Source organism: Mya arenaria, chromosome 2, assembly GCF_026914265.1.
Source record: "Mya arenaria isolate MELC-2E11 chromosome 2, ASM2691426v1".
NCBI classification, from domain to species: domain Eukaryota; kingdom Metazoa; phylum Mollusca; class Bivalvia; order Myida; family Myidae; genus Mya; species Mya arenaria.
In genome coordinates, this window is record NC_069123.1 from 16,437,632 (window position 1) to 16,459,274 (window position 21,643).

Consider the following 21,643-nt stretch of genomic DNA (forward strand, 5'->3'; position numbering starts at 1 on the left):
TATTGATGTGTACAATTAATGCATTGAAACTTACTAACTGATGATCCCCATAGTTTACAAATTATTTATTAATAGCAGTTATTTCGTGTTTTTCCATTAAAAACAGATTAGTAGGTATGTCTACCGAGTAGAATTCATTCCTTATGCGTGATCTGCCGTTGATGTTATTACATGATATTAGCGAGTTAGGTATACATCTGGAAAATTCCACCCAGTAAAAGTAAGTCTTCATAGCATAGTGGATACGACACTTCACTGCAATTTTTATTTCATTTTGGTATTTTATTTACAATAACGATATCAAAGAGTAAAATATTTTATTAAAAAAGTGTCCTTAGATTCGTTACAGGAAAAAAACAACTTTTTTGGTGCCAATCTGGTGTACAGTCCCTTTCATAAACAACAAGTGAAGCCAATGCTGTATTAATTTGAGACAAACAAAAAGAAAACAGCACAAAGTTTAAAAAGTGTGACCAATGTGAGAATACATTACATATTTTTTTTTTAATTTTTCATGCGATTAAGACAATTTTAATGCTAGAATTCAGAAAAAAATATCATTCCCTTGAATTATTCCTGTCATAGTTTAAAGCTGCACACTCACAGATTTACCGTTTTTACAGCTTTTTTTTGTCTTGGAAAGAGTAATTTTTTGTGTAAACATCTTCAAACCAATGATATCAGATTGCTGACAAACAATCAGCTCGTAGTTTGTCATATTTCCGTTTGAAAATTAATGTTTTATGGCTTAAACCGTTACTAACAGTTTAAGATTAATGCTTAAAACATCAATTTTTTAACTTTAATATAAAAATCTGCCATCTAAATTTTGGTCAGCAGTCTTATATAATTGGTTTCCATGGATTTTCGCAAAAATTTGCTCGTTCCAAGACAAAAAATAAAAAAGTTGTCAAAATGAGAGTGCAGCTTTAAACTCATAATAAAATTTCAATGCACTACATTTGACATAATTTTAAACAGATGAAAATATGTTATTTTTAAAAAGCACAATATATCCTTTATGGGACCTTACATTATAATGAATTTATTCAGATCATAATTAAGTGATTTTTCTTTCACTTAAATGTGAACAAGAAAGCTTGGGATTGAACACTAAATGAAACAAGAATGAAATTAAATGAATCACAAAATATCATCAAAATTATACACACAGATGTTCTTTGATATACAAAAAATGAAACTTTTTAGACTTTCAAAAATTTAACATTTACTATATACGGTTATATAAAATGATGAATACATTTGTAGAATTTGATATCCTACTAGATGTAACTCGGCTTCGTTCATTTTTCTAAACTTTCTCTCAGTGATGAGGAATAAATCTTATTCACTGCAGTTGTTTTCTAAGTTTATGAAAATAAGAACAATTGAAACAACTCATTAACTACTGTTGATCAGTGCAGATTGTGGGAGGTCATGATTGATTTCAATGAACCATCAATAAGCCCTGCCAAAATTGGATACTGATTGGTCAGTCAGGTGCTTTTGGTAGGCATGATTAGCATGAATGTTAATTTTAACCATCATTTATGAATGTTTACACAATCATTGAATATTGAAATAACAAGCGGAATGTTAGTTTGAATGATGAAAGCCATGAAATATGTGAAGTATTCAAAAAGAGACCATTTTTCAGCTTGTGTAAATAATGAGAAAATTGTTAAGTAATTTGTTTTATTGTTTATCAGGAAATGTTGAAATCTCATGTTTAGGCCTATAATACTTGATTGCTATGTTATTGGCACTTATTGCAATTTGTTTTATTCATTGCAATATTTATGTAAAACATTAATTATAATGTTGACTTAAGTTTGTAGATAAGAACTAATGGTATAGGTGATGTGAGAATGATCTCGTAAGTCTTTAAAACCCCTTTTGGTATTGTGAGTTTTTTGCTCCAGTCTTGTTCAGTTTAGCTTTTGAAGATTTTTAAAGTAAATGCAAAACAAGTCCAGCACGCTGTCTAGAAAGACTATGTCAAACCCTGACCAGATATAATTTCTTTGTCTTTTCAAATTATCAACTTGGCAATGGTTTTATCATAACATAGGATATTGGTTTTAAAGAACATGTTAGTGTTTTTGTATGTGGAATGATATATCATAAGTGACACTAAATTGAACATAATTTATAGTTCTCATTGATATTACACATAGCCCCAAGTACATGTTGATCTAAGATTTAAGGCTTGGATGGAGTCTGGGCAAGAAAAATGCATATTAATACATTGTACTTTCAAACGCAAGAACTGTTTGTTTATTAAAGTAAATAAAGCAATCCCCACACCAAGGAACTGCAGTATTGCTTAACCAGCTTAATTGACATTATGAGTTGGAGTTCAAATTGCTGCAATTAAAGGCACATCTAGTTTGTAGAATTATTCAAACTCTGATTTAGCAACCTTAATATAATTGTGAACTACTTTTGCGAAATGAAAGCTTTTTAAGATTTACAAGGACGGGTGAAAAGTATTTGCCAAATGTACTGCAACACCTGATACCTGTTGCCTAGGAATCCAACAAATTCTTGGCACTCCAAATGTTACAGTACTATTCAATTTGGAGTGCCTGAAAAGAAAGCTTCTTGATTATACATTCAACATCTTCTTTCTGTATGACATATTGGACCAGGAGAATCATGAACCTAAAACCTTTTGCATCTATTGAGATAGGGAGCTGTCAGGACAATGACAGATAACAATTCAAGAATGGCCAACTGCTGCAATTATTGAGTTATCTAATGCATACAAATTAAGATGGAGAAAATAATTCTTAATTTTTCCAAACTACTTCCTTAAGCATCTTGTATGTAGTTGTCTTTTATAATGATTGTTCAAAGTTACAATGGCCCTGTGGGTTAAAGATGCTCTGTCCATGGGGTAACAGGTTTTGTTGTTCCTGCGTTTTGATCCAGGAGGTTGTATTTAACTCAAGTAGATTTTTGCAGATTCGGATTTCACAAGGCACAAGCCGAGTAAAATCAAATTTACAAAAAACTACCAGAATCAAATATGACATTCCGCCATATCCGGATCAAAACGCAGTACTAATAACCCTTTTATTATATACATTACTGATTAGATCACTTAGAAGCCACATCTTTGCATAATAAATTTCATTTTAAGGATGCATTCATTGGTTTAATGACGTCAATTTAATATTGCGCAACATACTTGTTATGACGTGACGTCACAAAAGTGGTATATGGCCGTATTGCACTGGAGCGGAATATAGGTTAAAGTATTTTGTGATATGTATTGCATGTGGATTGATGATGGGTATATAATAAAGAATAAAATTATGTTTGGTATTCCATTCTCACTAGCAGTGTGTTGAACTGCTGACACCATGTTATGAAATTTGATGGTCAAAGTATTTAAAAGACATGTCAATATTTCATACTTTAAAAACGATATTCATTTCATCTTAGTCTACTCAACTTGCTTTGCTATGTACAAAAGTCTGCGGCAGTAATATGAATAGCATTAGACAGAACGCAGTGCCTAATTTTTATCAACAGCACTAAGTTATCATGGTAACGTGTTATATGAATTGAATACCAAGTACAAATTAAGAGGGAGAAAAGTATTCTTCTCTTTTTAAATAAAAACTACTTCATAATAGCATTGTGTATGCAGTCTGACATAGTTGTACAATGTAGATGTCTTTTACAAAGATTGTTCAAAGTATGGCCCTGTGGTTTAAAGCTCCCCCGAAAAAGAGGTGACAGGTTTTCTATATAGTATATAATTACATCCTTGAAAATCTTCTCTGAAACTGCAAATAACAGACCTTTGATATAAAAGGATTTGATCAAATTAAAGAAGTATGTGTGCCCCCCCCACCCCCCTCACTTTACACACACTTAACTAGATTTTTCAAATTTCCTTTGCAGCTTGCAAGCAGTTTTAGTCTAAAGTTTAAGCTAGCCCATTAAACAGTGACCCCTTGTGATATGAGCCGATTTTTCAATGCTTAGAATATGGTTGTCAACATTCCCCTGAATGAAGCCCTAGTCCATCAGTGCTTTCAGCACTTTGATTAAAATAAGGAAACCAATCTTAAGTAGAAATTTTGGAGACAGTGTAGAGTTTTTTCGTACCATTTATTATTGTCTTCAAAAAGAATTGGGCTCCGGACTTCGAACAAGGTTCAATCTTTTATTACTCTGGTGTGGTTTCGTTTCACACTGCAACATATAAATTAACTCATTGCGATTATCTTTGCAGATTTATTAATTATCCAGACATTAAGAACGCCGAAAAGAGCGTAGAGCAGAGGTTTAATTTAATTTGTCTAACAGTAACAGTCCTTTTCCCACCATGCAGGATTTTCAGACACGTATTTTGTCCAATTTGTTATACAGTTCGGCTTCATAATATATTGTTGTAATAGAGTATCTACATTGGCATCCACATTTAGTGATTGTAATACATTGTACAGCATTCGCTTGACCTTGTGATAAATTTGATATAATATTCACAAAACTATCGTATAAAGAAATTGGCCAACGATATCTTTCTTTGTTTTGTAGCTGTTCAAAATTATTGTGTCAGCACACATAGATTTAAATCGCAGTAGTTATGTAATGCATTGCATTGAGACTTTATACAACGCTACTCGACCATCTACCCTTCTTGATTGACAAAATTAGATACTAGTAACATACAAATACATACATATAATGCAAAGTATGTCCCTTATCAATGGACTAAGAAATTCATGTTAAGGTTTTGCATGTAACCACATTTAAGATGATATCTCAGAAATGCAGCATGTATTGAACGGAAATGTAGGCAAAACCAAAAATGACGGATACGGACACTTACACGTAGTTTGGCCTGAACGTGTATGTATAAGGGCGCCTACACGTGGTATGGCCTGTATGAGTATGGATAAGGGCGCATTCACGTGGTATGGCCTGTATGAGTATGTATAAGGCCGCCTACACGTGATATGGCCTGTATGAGTATGGATAAGGGCGCCTTCACGTTGTATGGTCTGTATGCGTATGTATAAGGCCGCCTACACGTGGTATGGTCTGTATGAGTATGGATAAGGGCGCCTTCACGTTGTATGGCCTGTATGCGTATGTGTAAGGCTGCCTACGCGTGGTATGGCCTTTATGCGTATGCATACGGGCGCCTACACGTGGTATGGCCTGTATGGGTATGTAGAAGGGGGACTACACGTGGTATGGCCTGAACGTGTATGGACAAGAACGTCTACACGTGGTATGGCCTGTATGTGTATGGATAAGGGCACCTACACGTGGCATGGCCTGAACGTGTATGTACAATGACGCCTACACGTGGTATGGCCTGAACGTGTATGGATAAGGGCGCCTACACGTGGTACGGCATGGACGTGTATGGATAAGAGTACCTTTTCGTGGAATGGCATGAACGTGAAATAAGGTCGCCTACACGTGGTACGGCATGGACATGTATGGATAAGAGTGCCTTGTCGTGGAATGGCATGGACGTACGTGTAATAAGGGTGCCTACACGTGGTATTGCCTGGAAGTGTATGAATAAGGGTGCCTACACAGGGTATGGTCTGGAAGTGTATTGATAAGGCCGTCTACACGTGGTATGGCCTGGAAGTGTATGGATATGGGTGCCTACACATGGTATGGCCTGGACGTGTATTGATAAGGCCGTCTTCACGTGGTATGGCCTGGAAGTGTATGGATATTGGTGCCTACACATGGTATGGCCTGGACGTGTATGGATAAGGCCGTCTACACGTGGTATGGCCTGGAAGTGTATGGATAAGGGTGCCTACACATGGTATGGCCTGGAAGTGTATTGACAAGGGCGCCTACACGTTGTATGGCATGGAAGTGTATGGATAAGGTCGCCTACACGTGGTATGGCCTGGAAGTGTGTGGATAAGGGTGCCTAAACGTTGTATGGCCTTGAAGTGTATTGATAAGGGTGCACACACATGGTGTGGCCTGGAAGTGTATGGGTAAGGCCGTCTACACGTTGTATGGCCTGGAAGTCTATGGATTAGGGTGCCTACACATGGTATGGCCTGGACGTGTATGGATAAGGTCGTCTACACGTTGAATGGCTTGGAAATGTATTGATAAGGTTGCCTACACGTGGTATGGCCTGGATGTGTATGGATATGGGTGCCTACACATGGTATGGCCTGGAAGTGTATGGATAAGGACGTCTACACGTTGTATGGCCTGGAAGTGTGTGGATATGGGTGCCTACACATGGTATGGCCTGGAAGTGTATGGATAAGGACGTCTACACGTTGTATGGCCTGGAAGTGTAGTGATAAGGGTGCCTACACGTGATATAGCCTGGAAGTGTATGGATAAGGACATGTACACGTTGTATGGCCTGGAAGTGTATTGATAAGGTTGCCTACACGTGGTTTGGCCTGGATATGTATGGATATGGGTGCCTACACGTGATATAGCCTGGAAGTGTATGGATAAGGACGTCTACACGTTGTATGGCCTAGAGGTATGGGTAAGGGCGCCTTCACGTTGTATGGCCTGACAGTGTTTAGATACAAAAATTCTTCTGAAAATAAAGTGCTTATTTAACATAACGCCTTCATTAGGGTACTTTTTAGAATAAGTATATTTCTTTATTATATAACTATATTTAACAAGTGATTTATGTATGGGTAGATACTTTGTAACGCGTTTGCGAAAACAATTGGCTGTCACTTTAATTGTTTGTGTATAAGCATACGACATATATTGCCACTTCCACGCCTTTTTACTTTTATCGATTTCGGTACTACCGGAAAAGATGTTGTTCTTGATTTGTTTAGATTGTTTGGAAATGGCACAGCCTTTAATTTCCCATACAGTGAAGAAAATGTCCCTACGTTTCTTGTACATCGTAAACTGTGTAAAAATTAAACTTGTTTATGTAAAAACAAAATTCGACTGCCATTGTAATTGTTATTCGTAATGGTCTTATCATTTATTGATAAATCAGATACTGACAACAAATGCACATTTTTATCACAATCATACCTGGTTCTTCAATTTAAAACAATGGTAATATTGTCATTTTTTTTTTTCATTTGTCACGCCAATCTTTTCTTTTTTCGTAGGTGATTTTCATATTACCTTGGCGAGCTATCATATGTATTCTGTCATTAAGTGCTCTTATGTCTCGCGGCAGCGATCTGTGGTGAGGATCGATACCCGAAATGTTTTTGTCCCAACAATATGAACAACAACTTGTGCAAAAAAATCATTATCATCACCATCAAATTGTCTAAGTTGACAAGTTAACGATAATATATAAGTTTATTCAAGAAATTCACAAAAACGCATGCTCAAACCAAAGCAATTTGATTCATACTCACCTTCTCAGACGCATTATATAGTTCACTATTGAGTGAATTGGGGACATATTATCTGGCACCAACTGTGACAAAAAATCGGTATCAACATAAACTTATCATAAACAGTGATACCGGCTTTTCCCAATATCGATACCGGATACCGGGTTTTAGCATCACCCCATAATATAGACTGGTACCCTTTTCTCTTTTCTACAAAAAGATTTTTATCAAAAAGTAACGAAGGGTACCAGTCTACCTTAATATGACTTTTCTGTTGTGATTTCCGTTCAAAGATATTTCCGCTTCCGGTTGTCAGCTGACAGGCAAACTTTGGACCGAAGAACATTCAAGCGCCGTAATGTAAGGAATATTAAAATTATGCTCCTTATTCTATGTTCAATTATGGTAAGAATCAGTGTTATTTAAACTTATAGATATGTGTGGAAACATGTCTTGGGCGGGATTCCAGCAACCTTTGTGATTTTTTGCAGCAACATTCTTTCCCGCAAAGTATCAACTGTCAAACACTTACAGCTTTTCTCTTCAACTGTTCTCTCGTTTAAGGGGAGACCTTAATTTTCAAAGGCAGCACTAACCCTAATGTGTTTTCTCTTTAGTTTTTTTCTTTTTCTACATTCATATCTTTATTATTGGAGGCACTAATATATATATAATTGCCTCCAATAATAAAGATATGAAAGTAACATAATTAAAGGTATTGCCGTATTGATGTATAATATAAACACAGTATTTTTTCCCCGTTTGCAATTCCCAGATTTTAATTAACTAGAATAATCAGTCACTCTAGTAATTCAGACACCCATAATTATTGAAAATAATATATATTATTTGGCTTATCTTATTTTTAGACACCTAAAGGTTCATTCATCTTTTTGTAGTGAAATATAATTTTTCGGACATGATTTGGGGGTTCTCAGGTGGGGATAATTGTTCTTTTTTTTCTGATTGTATGTTTTTTCTTACCAGCCTAGATGCAAATTGGATAATACAGGGATGTCCTTGACTCGTAAATTTTAAATGTATATATTTTGTAAGTTGTATTGTTGTTTCAGATTTGTTGAGTCTTAAACAAAGAAATTTCCAACATGGGGTCACTTTTCCGGAGTGAAGAGATGACCTTGTGTCAGCTCTTTCTACAGTCCGATGCTGCCTATGCCTGTGTGTCTGAACTGGGTGAAATGGGCCTAGTACAGTTTAAAGATGTAAGTTGAAGCACATGTTTTAAGCTTATGGGAATATTTAAATTAAAAAAAACTACTGATATGGCCTTTTTTAAGATTATATCAAATACTTAATGATTGTATGGCTAAATTTTCATAATATTATTAACCATTTAATGACTGTAATGTAGACATCACTGTAATAACACATCATTTCCATTGGCAATGCAGAAGCTTCAAAGCCATTTATTTTTTCTCTGCTTCAGTTGAATCCAGATGTAAATGCTTTTCAAAGGAAGTTTGTGAATGAAATTATGAGATGTGAGGAGATGGAAAGGAAACTAAGTAAGTAGCACTTTAGTATTATAACTGTTTAAGATGCCAGAATTTCAGCTGTTGGTGCCACATCCCTTCAAAAGCTTAAAATCTGGCACTCCAAGCACTTTAATTTCCACGACACCCTTAATACATTCACATAATATATCATGAACCTATGTTAATTCCTGCCACTTGGTCCTGCGTTCAAATGGTCAAGTTTTATGACGTCATGCCAAGCTGGTGTCAGTCTAAGTTGGTATGTTGGCTGCAGTTGAAGGGTGAGGGGATTTATAGTAATGAGCAAGTCAATCACTGAGGTGTTAAATGATGTCATTAGATCTTAATTTAAACATTGCAATATATTAAGAGGAGTAACTGCTTCGTTTAGTTTTCAAAGATTTAACAACTAATATTTCACTTAAACACCAGCTGATGGCTTTTGATATACTTTTAAAGCATTTATAAGCATTTGATAAAAAAAGGTCATATCACTCATAGTCAATGCACATTTTAAATGTCATTTTTTTTGAACAATGGTATTTTTTTATGAAGGAGTCAGGCACATATATATACACATATATATACACATATATATACATAATACTGGGTTGTCCATTACATTTTTCATGAGTCTCAAACTACAAACTCATGTTTCCTTTGAACCCTGAATCCATCTGAATTATGTAGCAATATTTTTTTTCTAATAAATCAGAGGAGACACCCTCCTTTATATTTCAATTAAAGCTTTAGATAAATTGAAAAGACCTGCATACTTATGAACAATCAATTTAGTGCAGTTATATACTGATATGGTATTGTGGTTTATCTGTAGATTGTACTTTAACTGTATATTTAACAAATCTGTGTTTTTGTAGGATACATTGAGAAAGAATTGAAGAAGGACAAACTGAAGATCCCAGACTCTGATTCAAACCCCAAAGCCCCAGCTCCAAAAGAAATGATAGATCTTGAAGTATGTGGGATAGTTCAATAAAAAATTATATTATTTTTTCATTATTTGTGATTTAAAGATCCTATGGTATCTCAAACATTTTCTTCAAAGTGTTTTAGTACAGAAGTTTATAAATTTACGCATTAAGATAACTCATATTATTGTAAATAACAAAAGCCTTGGTCAATAGTGTTTCCTTAGTTTGACTTGATGCACAGTTCGCCTCTAAGCAGTCAATATTTATATAATATTATATTACTGATGTCACCAAGAAATTGAACTCAGCACATACTGCTCTTCATGGATCTGTTTGTTTAAAGTACAGCAAAGTATCAGTATTCTTCTGTAGGCAACATTTGAGAAGATTGAGTCGGAGCTGCGGGAGGTGAACACGAATGCTGAGGCCCTGAAACGTAACTACCTGGAACTCACTGAGCTAAAGGAGGTCCTTACAAAAACTCAGACATTCTTCAGAGAGGTATGGTGACATTTTTTAACCTGTCAATGATTTACCTCTGAGGTGTTACACCAACAAAATGTTTGATTCCAGCTTCCTGACCTTCCCAGATTCCATCTTACCGACCTACCCTATTTTTTTTTATACTGGATACCTATTTTATAATTGAAGCAGAATTGTTTTTTCTGACCATAATTTTTTTTTTTTTTTGTAGCATTTTTTTGTAATTTCTTGCTCAGGAAAACCTGTAAATGTTCCCAAACAAAGAAGTATAAAATGACTTTAAGCGGAAACTTTACTTTAAAAAAGGAGGAACCAACTACCTACCAGTGATTTTGGATATAAACAATTGTTTAGTTTTGGCCTTTTTATTCAAAGAAAAAAGTCCAGGTTTTGTCATAGCTGTGATGTTGTCGACAGTTGTTGGTTGCAAAAACATAAACCTTGGACATAACTGAATATGCCTTCAAAATAGTTGGTACACTTGATGCCAGAGACAATAAACACATGCATAGCAAGACCCATTATTCTGGATTTAATATTTGGTGAGTTGTGCCCCTTTTTAGAATAAAACCCTCCACAACAGTTGAACGTTGTTGGTAATTTTGTGATGCTCTTTCTATTGTTTTAGTGTTTTGTGAGGTTTGTATGTGAAAGAATATCACAATTGTTAAGGGTTGTATGTGCTTATACTCCCTGCACATATATCAATAAGTAGTTTCAGTATTGTATTAATAATATCATGTATGGAAATAATTGTGTTGATTGGCAGTCCTTCACATATATGATCCAAGGACATTTTAGTGAGGCCTAAAAAAAAATACATTTGGTTCGGGTTACCCGACCCTACCTACGGAATAGGCGCCGACCCTACTGTTTTTATAGTCAGTTAAATCAGGGATCGAATTTAACTTTTTTTGCCACTAGCAAGTGTTTGCTAGTGCCATTTTTTTCAACTAGCAAAATGGTGGGTTCCACTAGCAGTTATTTAAAGGCTGTTTTACTTCATGTAAGTTCCAAATAAACAAGTAGTTTTGTTGTAGCATTATGTACATTGTTTATCAAGTGCACTGAGATAAGAATAAACTATAAACCTTTACATTTTGTTTTTAATTCTTACATAGATTAAGTCATATACCCAGCTGGGCTAACTAAGCTCCTGGTTACTCAAAACCCTTGAATCATTAGTAGTAAGTGACTACACTCCTCCCCAACTAAGTTTATACTTTCATAATGTTAAGTGGGGAGGAGTGTAACAGTCATTATTCTTAGCCATTCAATGCGTCTGAGTAGCCAAGTGCCTGGTAAGTCATGTTGGGTAGAGGACCAGACTTGCAAGCAGGGGTTCATAGGCTCGAATCCTACACAGAGTAGATGTTTTTCTCTTGAAAATATATATGTACACTGACATTTTTCGATGGTAATGTATGTTGCACACGTGACATGGAGGATCTAGCCAGTAAGATGGGCAGGGTGCGACCTAGCTGTTGCTTAGTAAATAAAAAATAAAATACTGTAATGCCTACATTTGATGTTTTATCGCTGGCGAATTCTTTCCAAACATCACACTACACTTTGAAATCAACATTGCCATTATTCTCTTTTGTTGCATACAAAAGTTTGGAGTTCAACTCCGTTTCCTATTTTTTGACGGTTCTGACAGATGCCGTAGAATCGGACCGAGAATTTTTGGTTTGTGACAAAGTACCGACAATTCATGTCTTTTCGCTAGGTTTGGTTTTATTGGAGGGCTTTTCGGTCAATCCCCGCGTCGCTGTCAGCCTATTCACACTTCCAGGCATTTTCGCGTAACAAAACTTGGTTAATTTCCTTAATTTTCTTAATTCGATCCCTGAGTTTGAAAAAAAAAATGAAAAACTAAAAAAAAAAAAAAAAAAATTCGTTTTTTTTTTATTGCTTTTCAATATGTAGTTTAAACCTTAAATGCTTATACAGAAGATAGCTTTAACACCATTCTCCAATGATGAAAATGATATTCTTATATAAAGCCTAATAAAAAAAATAAATAAAAAAAAATAAAAAGCCTACCTACCCTACCTATTTTTGAAAAGGATGTAACCCTAACCAAACAATTTTTTTTTTTAGGCCTGATTGAATTTTCATGTCACCAGATGCATTTATCTTGTCTTGTACATACATGAGCTGTATTAAATGATAACCTTTAAAAATACAGTCAGCTTTTTACTATTTGTTAGGATCAAGATGTGCATACTATTATCAAACAAACATATGCAGTCTTTATATATATATATGTTTTAAGTTTAGTGTGGTCTTTTCAATACATGAAATGTTGAACTAAACTGATAAAGTGTACATGTAGTCTGTAAAATAATTGACATGTTCATAACAGCAATGCATTAGATGGCTATTTCACCTTATCCAGGCTAATTGACCGATTTTATTATAGGAAATGGTGACCCATAAAATATAGTGTTATGACTATAGTTGAAAAATTGGAACACAGGTTATTTAATTTGATAGTTTTGAACAATGTTCTTTACAATTTTGCCATATTAACTATTTGTTGTGTGTTTATGACCTGACAGTATGGCGTGGGTGAGGTAGGTGATGAATTCAGCTTGGCTTTTCACTTCACACTCTCACAGCACAAAACAAAACCATCCTAGTCTTTGGAATTTGTAAAAACCTTTACAAAATGACTTGATCAAAATTCAACTTCTGTAGGTGCAAATAATTTCATATAAGCCAGTGGCTGAAATTATAAAGCCTGCAAGCTCAACTGAGCTTGCTCAAATTCTAAATTTTATTCAGCAGGGCTTCATGAAAAGATCCTTGCCAAATACTGGTTTCAGATTTCTGACTTGTTGTTTCAAGATATATATGCTATGTCAGATATTATCAATTATTATTGTAAAGGATTAAATAGTAAGAATGGTTTTGTTATGAGTTATGTGTGAAGTTGTGTTCTGCTGGCGTACATTTTTCTGAAAATCTTTAGTTTATGTTCTCCGTGCACGATGTAGGATATTAAAACCATCTGTATACTTATTATTAACATAAATATTGGCATTGGTATATCACATGTAACACTATGTGTATGATACAATACTTTATTGGCTGCAGTCAGAACTGATGGCAATTAATAATCATGTAAATAATAATAACACTATAACATTTGAATAATTTAAATGTAGGTATTTTCTTACAATGTAGGTTTGGACAGAGATTTGAACATCTGAATACATTTTTTACTTTTTAACCAGGTTTTCAACGAAAACCAGGCTATAAGAATGGGGATGTCGTTGGGCAGATGGGCTGGCGGGCTTCAAACATTGGTCCCACCCCCAATAATTTAAGCTAGCATTGATGGATAGTTATGAAAAGTAATGAATCTATTTTTTATTATGGGGGAGGGGTTGACTGGCCCAGACTGATAGAGATTTCAAAATGGGGTTGTTTTCACTGTAGCTAAAAATAGAAAAATGGTTTTCACTGAATAACTGATAAATTATATAAATAAGGAAGAACTGATTTAGTAGTAAAAGTTGATTTGTGGGTACATAATGAGAAGAGCTAGCTTGGGATTGCATTTGAGGGGGTAGAGGACAAGGTCATTGTCACTAATGGAAAGTAAACCCTAAAGATACTTAACTAGGGTAATAAGATACCTACTAGGGAAATTTTCAGTTACGTCTCTTTTTGAAAATGTAAAGAAATAGGCTGCTACTTTTTCCTAACTCGTACAAAAAACTTATTGGCTAAATTTCTGATTGCCCTTATTAAAAACCTGGTTTTGACGCGTTGCAGCGCTTCTAGTTCTTACATGCTCTGGCTTTTCTCCAGAGTTTCTCAAGTGTGAAGCATTAACAAAAAAAACACCTCACTGCGGTGGCTCGCTTCTGTGGCTTGTTTTTAGAGGATAGTTTTTTTCAGTCTTAATGCATCTAACATCATGTGATTTTTAGCTCGACTATTCGAAGAATAGGTGGGCTATACTACTCGCCCCAGCGTCGGCGTCTGGTTAAAGTTTTAGGGCAAGTTGGGATTTTCACTTATAAGTCCAATACCCTACATTCAATTGACTTAATACTTCAGGCAGTTGTTCAGGGCCATCACATGATGAGGTTAGTTAAGTCCATATTATTCTTTACACAGATTATGGCCCCTGATTGACTATGGAACTTAGGTTAAAGTTTTAGGGCAAGTTGGAATATTTATTGATAACTTCTATATCCTTTGTTCAATTGACTTAATACTTCACACAGTTGTTCAGGACCATCACACAATGAGATTACATAACTCCATATTATCCTAAATACAAGTTATGGCCCCTGATTGACTTAGGTTAAAGTTTTAGGGCAGGATCAAGTTTTAGGGCAAGTTGGCATTTTCACTTAAAACTCCAACACCATTCATTCAATTGACTTAATACTTCACACAGATGTTCAGAACCATCAAATAATGAGGTTAGATAACTCCATATTATCTTTTATACAAATTATGGCCCCTGATTGACTATGGAACTTAGGTTAAAGTTTTAGGGCAGGTTGGGATATTGTTTAATAACTTCTATACCCTTCATTCAATTGACTTAATACTTCACACAATTGTTCAGGACCATCACCCAATGAGGTTACATAACTCCATATCCTTAATACAAGTTATGGCCCCTGATTGACTTAGGTTAAAGTTTTAGGCAAATAAAAGTTTAGGGCAAGTTAGTTAAAAAAAAACTTCTATACTGTTCATTAAATGCACTTAATAAAATTCAAAATTATTAACGACCATCTTTCAACAAGAAACATAACTCCGTTTTAAGCCAACATACAAATTATGGCCCTTGATTATTTTTTTTTAATTTCCTTGGAAAGGCATATTTGTATACTCTTAACCACATTTTCATTATAGGAAATCAAGTTATTTGAATGACCTGCATCATTGTTTGGGCGTGCTGGTGGGAGGGCAGCATCAGTCACCTTATGTATCGAATAATTTTAGTTAGGTTTGACATAAAGAGACCAAACTTGGTATTATTACATCGTTATTGTATTCTAAGTCAAAGCGGCGTAGTCGAGCGCACTGTCTTACGACAGCTCTTGTTGTATGGTGGTGTATATTTGCAAGAAAAAAACAAAAACATTTTATTAAAAGCTTGTTTTTCTTCTGATGCATTTCACAGACAGCAAACATGGGATTTATATTAAGTGGTTAAATTTATATTATAAAATAAATTATAGTTTGATAAATTTTTATTATTCATTTTGTGTTTGACGCAAGTTTAATTTGAGCTTGGTGAAACGACAGGTGTTGGAGGTAATGGTCTGGGATTAGCAGGTTGGTTGTGAGAGATAAATGGTGGTAAATAGATGTTGTATACCTTTTGACTCATTAAGGTTTAATTAAAGAAAGAAGACATGTTTATATTACATGTGTCCTCTAGCAATATTTGTAGATGTCCGGGTAATAAGTCTGGGTAGTAACGTAAAGTGAGTCTTGAGTGAGGTTCTGCCCGCAGACGTGTATTATTTATATATTTCACATGAATGCTGATGCCCTTTCTCTATTTTCTTAAGGCTTCGCTTTCAGGTTAAGAAAGTGTTGTTTTTTTCCATGAAGGCTTTCCTATAGCAAAGACATCTTTGGGAAAATAAAACCCCACATTTAACCAACATTAGAAGAAAAAAAATGCAAAATATTAAATATTAAATATTACAGAAACACCATAACTGGCACATTTAAGTGGCTTTCAATATTTGGAAACATCAAAGTGGTAAAGGATCTCCTTCTTTAACTTTTTTGTTGAGAGAAGCCCATACGCGGTATATACAATATAGCTGAAGGAGCGTCAGCATTTATGCAAAATATATAACCTTAAACTTCTGTAGACACACTTAACGTGTACCACCCAGTAAACTGTGTTCAGAATGAATTTATATAAATGGTTTTATTTGCTTTTAGTCTATGGTTTGCCCTGTTTGTTTGAATTTGATCGTTTTGTTGCATGGGTTTAAAGAAGTTGATTGATTCTTGAATAAGTTGTCATGTAGATTACATCTGATTTAGTATAAACTACCTGTTACAAGCATGTATGAATTGCAATGTTGAGCAATGTAAGCAAATTATTGCATAGTAAATTGAAATGCATTAATGATTTTAATTCTGGTTGTGATATTCATCTTAAATTTTTAAAACATTGCATCTCTATAACCTACATGTACATGTATTGTCAAATTGTTATGTAACTAAATATATGATATTCCGTTCTTTTGCATGTGTATTTATAACTTGTACAGTAGTCAGTTGTGCACTTTGATAAAATGAAAAATGTAAATGTTAAGATAAGAACTGAAACTGGGATATAAATGTTAAGATAAGAATTGAAACTGGGATATAAATGTTTGGATTAGAATTGAAACTGGGATATAAATGTTAGGATTAGAATTGAAACTGGGATATAAATGTTAGGATTAGAATTGAAACTGGGATAGAAATGTTAGGATTAGAATTGAAACTGGGATATAAATGTCAGGATTAGAATTGAAACTGGGATATAAATGTCAGGATTAGAACTGAAACTGGGATATAAATGTCAGGATTAGAACTGAAACTGGGATATAAATGTCAGGATTAGAACTGAAACTGGGATATAAATGTCAGGATTAGAATTGAAACTGGGATATAAATGTCAGGATTAGAATTGAAACTGGGATATAAATGTTAGGATTAGAATTGAAACTGGGATATAAATGTTAAGATAAGAATTGAAACTGGGATATAAATGTTAGGATTAGAATTGAAACTGGGATATAAATGTTAGGATTAGAATTGAAACTGGGATATAAATGTTAGGATTAGAATTGAAACTGGGATATAAATGTTAGGATTAGAACTGAAACTGGGATATAAATGTTAGGATTAGAACTGAAACTGGGATATAAATGTTAGGATTAGAACTGAAACTGGGATATAAATGTCAGGATTAGAATTGAAACTGGGATATAAATGTTAGGATTAGAATTGAAACTGGGATATAAATGTTAGGATTAGAATTGAAACTGGGATATAAATGTTAGGATTAGAATTGAAACTGGGATATAAATGTTAGGATTAGAATTGAAACTGGGATATAAATGTTAGGATTAGAATTGGAACTGGGATATAAATGTTAACATTTGAATTAAAACTTGGATATAAATGTTAAGATTAGAATTGGAACTGGGATATTATTTTTTTTAAATAACACCTGGAACCTTGAAAGAGTGGCCAATAGGAATAAAAAATATTTCATCAGAAATAATTTGAACAATCCTTGTATTAAAAATTAACAATAGTAAAAGTATAATGTTGAAAATAAGGGGGATGTAAAAACAGTTTATACATGCAAACTGCTGTATGAAAACATTTTCCATGACATATTTAATTTGTTTAAGAAGCAGTTGCCATTTTAAAGACATATCAGTAATCCACATAGTCTACTCTTCATTTCTATTTTAAAGAATACATCCATATGGTGATAATTGATTTAGAGATTATGCAACCAATGTATTGGGATTTTTGCCTTAAACGATAGATTCTCAGCAATACCATACATTGTATTATACCTAGTGGCCATCATTATTTATTTAGTAACAAAGTAATCATTCAAGACATTTTGAAATAGCTTTTTCTGAGAACTTCTATGAGTTCAAGTATGTGGAATACTAATACATCTCAAAGTAAATGTGAGTTAATTTGGTTATAAGTTTTTTGTGTTGTGTTCTGTTTCAGCAAGGTCATGGTCACCACAATGTTGTGGAGGACGCCCAACACGCCCTGGTACCGGAGGAGAGGGTCGGCTCTGTACAACTCGGGTATAACACTCTAAATTCACAAATCCACCAAAAAACATTACCTTAGTTAATAAATGTTGACATTTAACATAAGTTTTTAATCTTAGTCTAATAGATTTTTATGCCCCCACAAAGTGGCGGCATATAGGGTTGCCCTTGTCCGTACGTACGTCTGTCCGTACGTACGTACGTACGTCCCGAAGATTGTTTCCGATCTAATTCTTGAAAACCGTTTGTCCAATCCTCACCAAACTTTAAACACATGTTTGTGACCATAATATCTTGATCAAGTTCGATAGTCATGGAAATCGCTTTAGTCATTTAGGAGTTACGGCCCTTTTTTGCCAAAAATACTTCAAAAATATATGTTTCCAATCTCATTCTTGAAAAGTATGTGTCCAATCCTCACCAAACTTTACATACATGATTTTGACCATAATATCTTGATCAAGTTCGATAGCCATGGAAATCGCTTTTGTCATTTAGGAGTTACGGCCCTTTATTTGCAAAAAAAGACTTGAAAAATACGTGCCGAAGATTGTTTCCGATCTAATTCTTGAAAACTGTTTGTCCAATCCTCACCAAACTTTAAACACATGTTTGTGACCATAATATCTTGATCAAGTTCGATAGTCATGGAAATCGCTTTAGTCATTTAGGAGTTACGGCCCTTTTTTGCCAAAAATACTTCAAAAATCATTATGGCTTATTTTCTGTGACAAAAAACCGAAGTGGGGGCATCCGTGTCCTATGGACACATTTCTAGTTATCACAGTCTTTGAAAAAAAAATTACACTACAGGCCAGGATTTGTAAATTCAAATGTTGAGCAAGACCCAAACAGTTTGACTTGTCTCCTTAAACTATAACATCGTAGACACATGATTACTTTGTTCAACAGTGTCCACGGCTTCAATGCCACACTTATGTTTCTGATCGATAACTGGAGACTCAAACTTGTTATGCTAATTGTTCATGCTTATTATACAATCCCTATTGATTTTGGGTAAAAGGTTCTTCTGTTCTTCTTGTATTATTAATTGTGAGCAACTGTTCGTGCAGGTTTATAGCTGGTGTGATACCCCGAGAGAAGGTTCCGGCGTTCGAGAGAATGTTATGGTTTGCGTGCCGTGGGAATGTGTTCCTCAGACAGGACGAGATCATGCAGGCACTTGAGGACCCACACAGTGTAAGTAAAAAAAGGATGTGGCATGCAGTCATCCAAATAACACTTTTGTATTATCAAGCCTGAATTCTTAAATAATAAAATGGCATCAAATTTTTGAAACAGCCCTGCTTTGTAAAATCCAGAAATTGAGCAAGCCCGGAAGGCATTTTACCAGTGCATGGCTTGGGGGCTTAATTTGGGCTTATTTCGACCACTTTGCCTGTATGAGCTCATCTTTCTTTAATGTCGATGGTTGTTTCTATTTGATTAGTTCTTGGGTAGTATTGTGTTCGTGTTCATGAAAGATTTATAGTTCAGAAGAAATAGCAATATTAATACGTAAAGATGGTACTCATATAATTGTATTATATACAACTTTATCTAGAACAATGTTGGTATTGAATTTTTAGCTCATGAGTTGTTTGATTTACAGGGCGATGCCATCCACAAGTCTGTGTTTATTGTGTTTTTCCAAGGGGAACAACTCAAGGCTAGAGTGAGGAAAATCTGTGAGGGGTACGTTCTTCATGCAAATAGTTGATATAAAATGAAGCTTTATCTATGTAGTAAGATGTAGGACAAGTCAATCCCACTCTTTGTGTCTGGGCTATATGTCAGCAACTACCAGCTTGAATTCAAAGAAACTTGGCAAGCTTAGTTTACTGGAAGTGATCCTCATATTATCAGCACATTCCAGTTCAATGAGCTTTTACAGAGTTCTGGCCCTTTTTATTTCAAATAGTTTGATATAGGTCTAAAGTATAGACTTTTTCTCAGCAAGTTAATGGGAGGCTGCATATATTTTAATTCTGATTCGATTATTTCCACAGAGTTATGGTCCCTTTAAGTCTATAAAGTGTGTCTACTTGTTGTTGTCCTTACCTTTTCAAGTTGTACCCCTCCTGGGATTATGCATCCGTTCCTACTATAACCTTGTGTTTATAGTTTCTGAATGATAACTCATAAAAGCACTGACAGGTTTATGTAAATTTAGGTACACATTTTCAAAATTATAAAATGCAGGTCAAGTTCAACTTCGGTTACAATCTTTTTATTATACCCCCACAAACGAAGTTTGAGGGGGTATATAGGAGTGAGCTTGTCGGTCGGTCGGTCTGTCAGTTTTCATGGTTTCCGGACGATAACTCATGAAAGGCCAGACAGATTTGAAAATTTTTGGTACACAGGTGTAACATCAGAAGATACAGGTCAAGTTCGATATTGGGGCAGGTGGGGTCAAGGTCACTGTTACTAAAAATAGAAAAACAGTTTCCGGACGATAACTCACGAAAGGCTAGACAGAATTGAACAATTTTTGGTACACAGGTGTAACATCATAAGATACAGTTTGGTACACAGGTGTAACATCAGAAGATATAGGTCAAGTTCGATATTGGGGCGGGTGGGGCCAAAGTCAAGGTCACTGTTACTAAAAATAGAAAAATGGTTTCCGGACGATAAATCATGAAAGGCTTGACAGATTTGAACAATTTTTGGTACACAGGTGTAACATCAGAAGATACAGGTCAGGTTCGATATTGGGGCTGGTGGGGCCAAGGTCAAGGTCACTGTTACTTAAAGTAGAAAAATGGTTTTTCGGACGATAACTCATGAAAGGCTAGTTATTGATGGAGCTATGCCCCTTGTCAACTTTAATTTGCCCAACATACAATGATAAATTGACTTTGGTTACAAACCACTAATTATGCCCCCCTTCGAAGAAGAGGGGTATATTGCTTTGCACAGGCATGTCGGTCGGTCGGTCGGTCGGTCGGTCCGTCCGTCGGTAGACCAAAGAGTGTCCGAGTGATAACTCAACAATTCCTGGACGTATGGTCATCAAACTTCACATGAAGGTTGGGCCTGACCAGCAGATGACCCCTATTGATTTTGGGGGTCATCGGGTCAAAGGTCAAGGTCACAGTGACCTTTAATGGTAAAATAATTTTAAAGCTTGTCCAAGTGATAACTCAACAATGCCTGCACCCATGGCCCTCAAACTTGACATGGAGGTTGGGCTTGACCAGTAGATAACCCCTATTGTTTTTGGGGGTCATCAGGCCAAAGGTCAAGGTCACAGTGACCTTGAATGGTAAAAGGTTGTCCGAGTGATAACGTGACAATGCCTGCACCCATGGCCCTCAAACTTGACTTGGAGGTTAGGCCTGACCAGTAGATGACCCCTTTTGTTTTTGGGGGTCATTGGGCCAAAGGTCAAGGTCACAGTGACCTTGAATGGTAAAAGGTTGTCCGATAGATAACTCAACAATGCCTGAACCCATGGCCCTCACACTTGACTTGGAGAATTGGCCTGACCAGGAGATGACCCCTATGGTTTTTGGGGGTCATCTGGCCAAAGGTCAAGGTCACAGTGACCTGGAATGGTAAAAGGTTGTCCGAGTGATAACTCA

At 35.2% G+C, this 21,643-nt stretch overlaps 1 protein-coding gene across 5 annotated transcripts in view; it reads left to right on the top strand.

Moving 5' to 3' along the window:
* Positions 1-7,586: 7,586 nt before the first annotated feature.
* The window catches only part of LOC128243546 (V-type proton ATPase 116 kDa subunit a 1-like), a 38,747-nt gene continuing 24,690 nt past the window's right edge, over positions 7,587-21,643 (top strand). For 3 of the 5 annotated variants that reach the window (XM_052961384.1, XM_052961409.1, XM_052961417.1), the window contains exons 1-9: positions 7,587-7,706; positions 8,420-8,569; positions 8,794-8,872; positions 9,721-9,818; positions 10,147-10,275; positions 12,822-12,836; positions 18,004-18,086; positions 19,127-19,253; positions 19,666-19,748. In XM_052961384.1, coding sequence (XP_052817344.1) covers positions 8,453-8,569; positions 8,794-8,872; positions 9,721-9,818; positions 10,147-10,275; positions 12,822-12,836; positions 18,004-18,086; positions 19,127-19,253; positions 19,666-19,748 — 731 coding nt within the window. In that variant the 5' untranslated portion in view covers positions 7,587-7,706; positions 8,420-8,452. Of the gene's footprint in view, positions 7,752-8,419; positions 8,570-8,793; positions 8,873-9,720; positions 9,819-10,146; positions 10,276-12,821; positions 12,837-18,003; positions 18,087-19,126; positions 19,254-19,665; positions 19,749-21,643 lie in introns of all 5 variants that reach the window. The other 2 variants (XM_052961393.1, XM_052961401.1) reach the window with 2 other exon arrangements.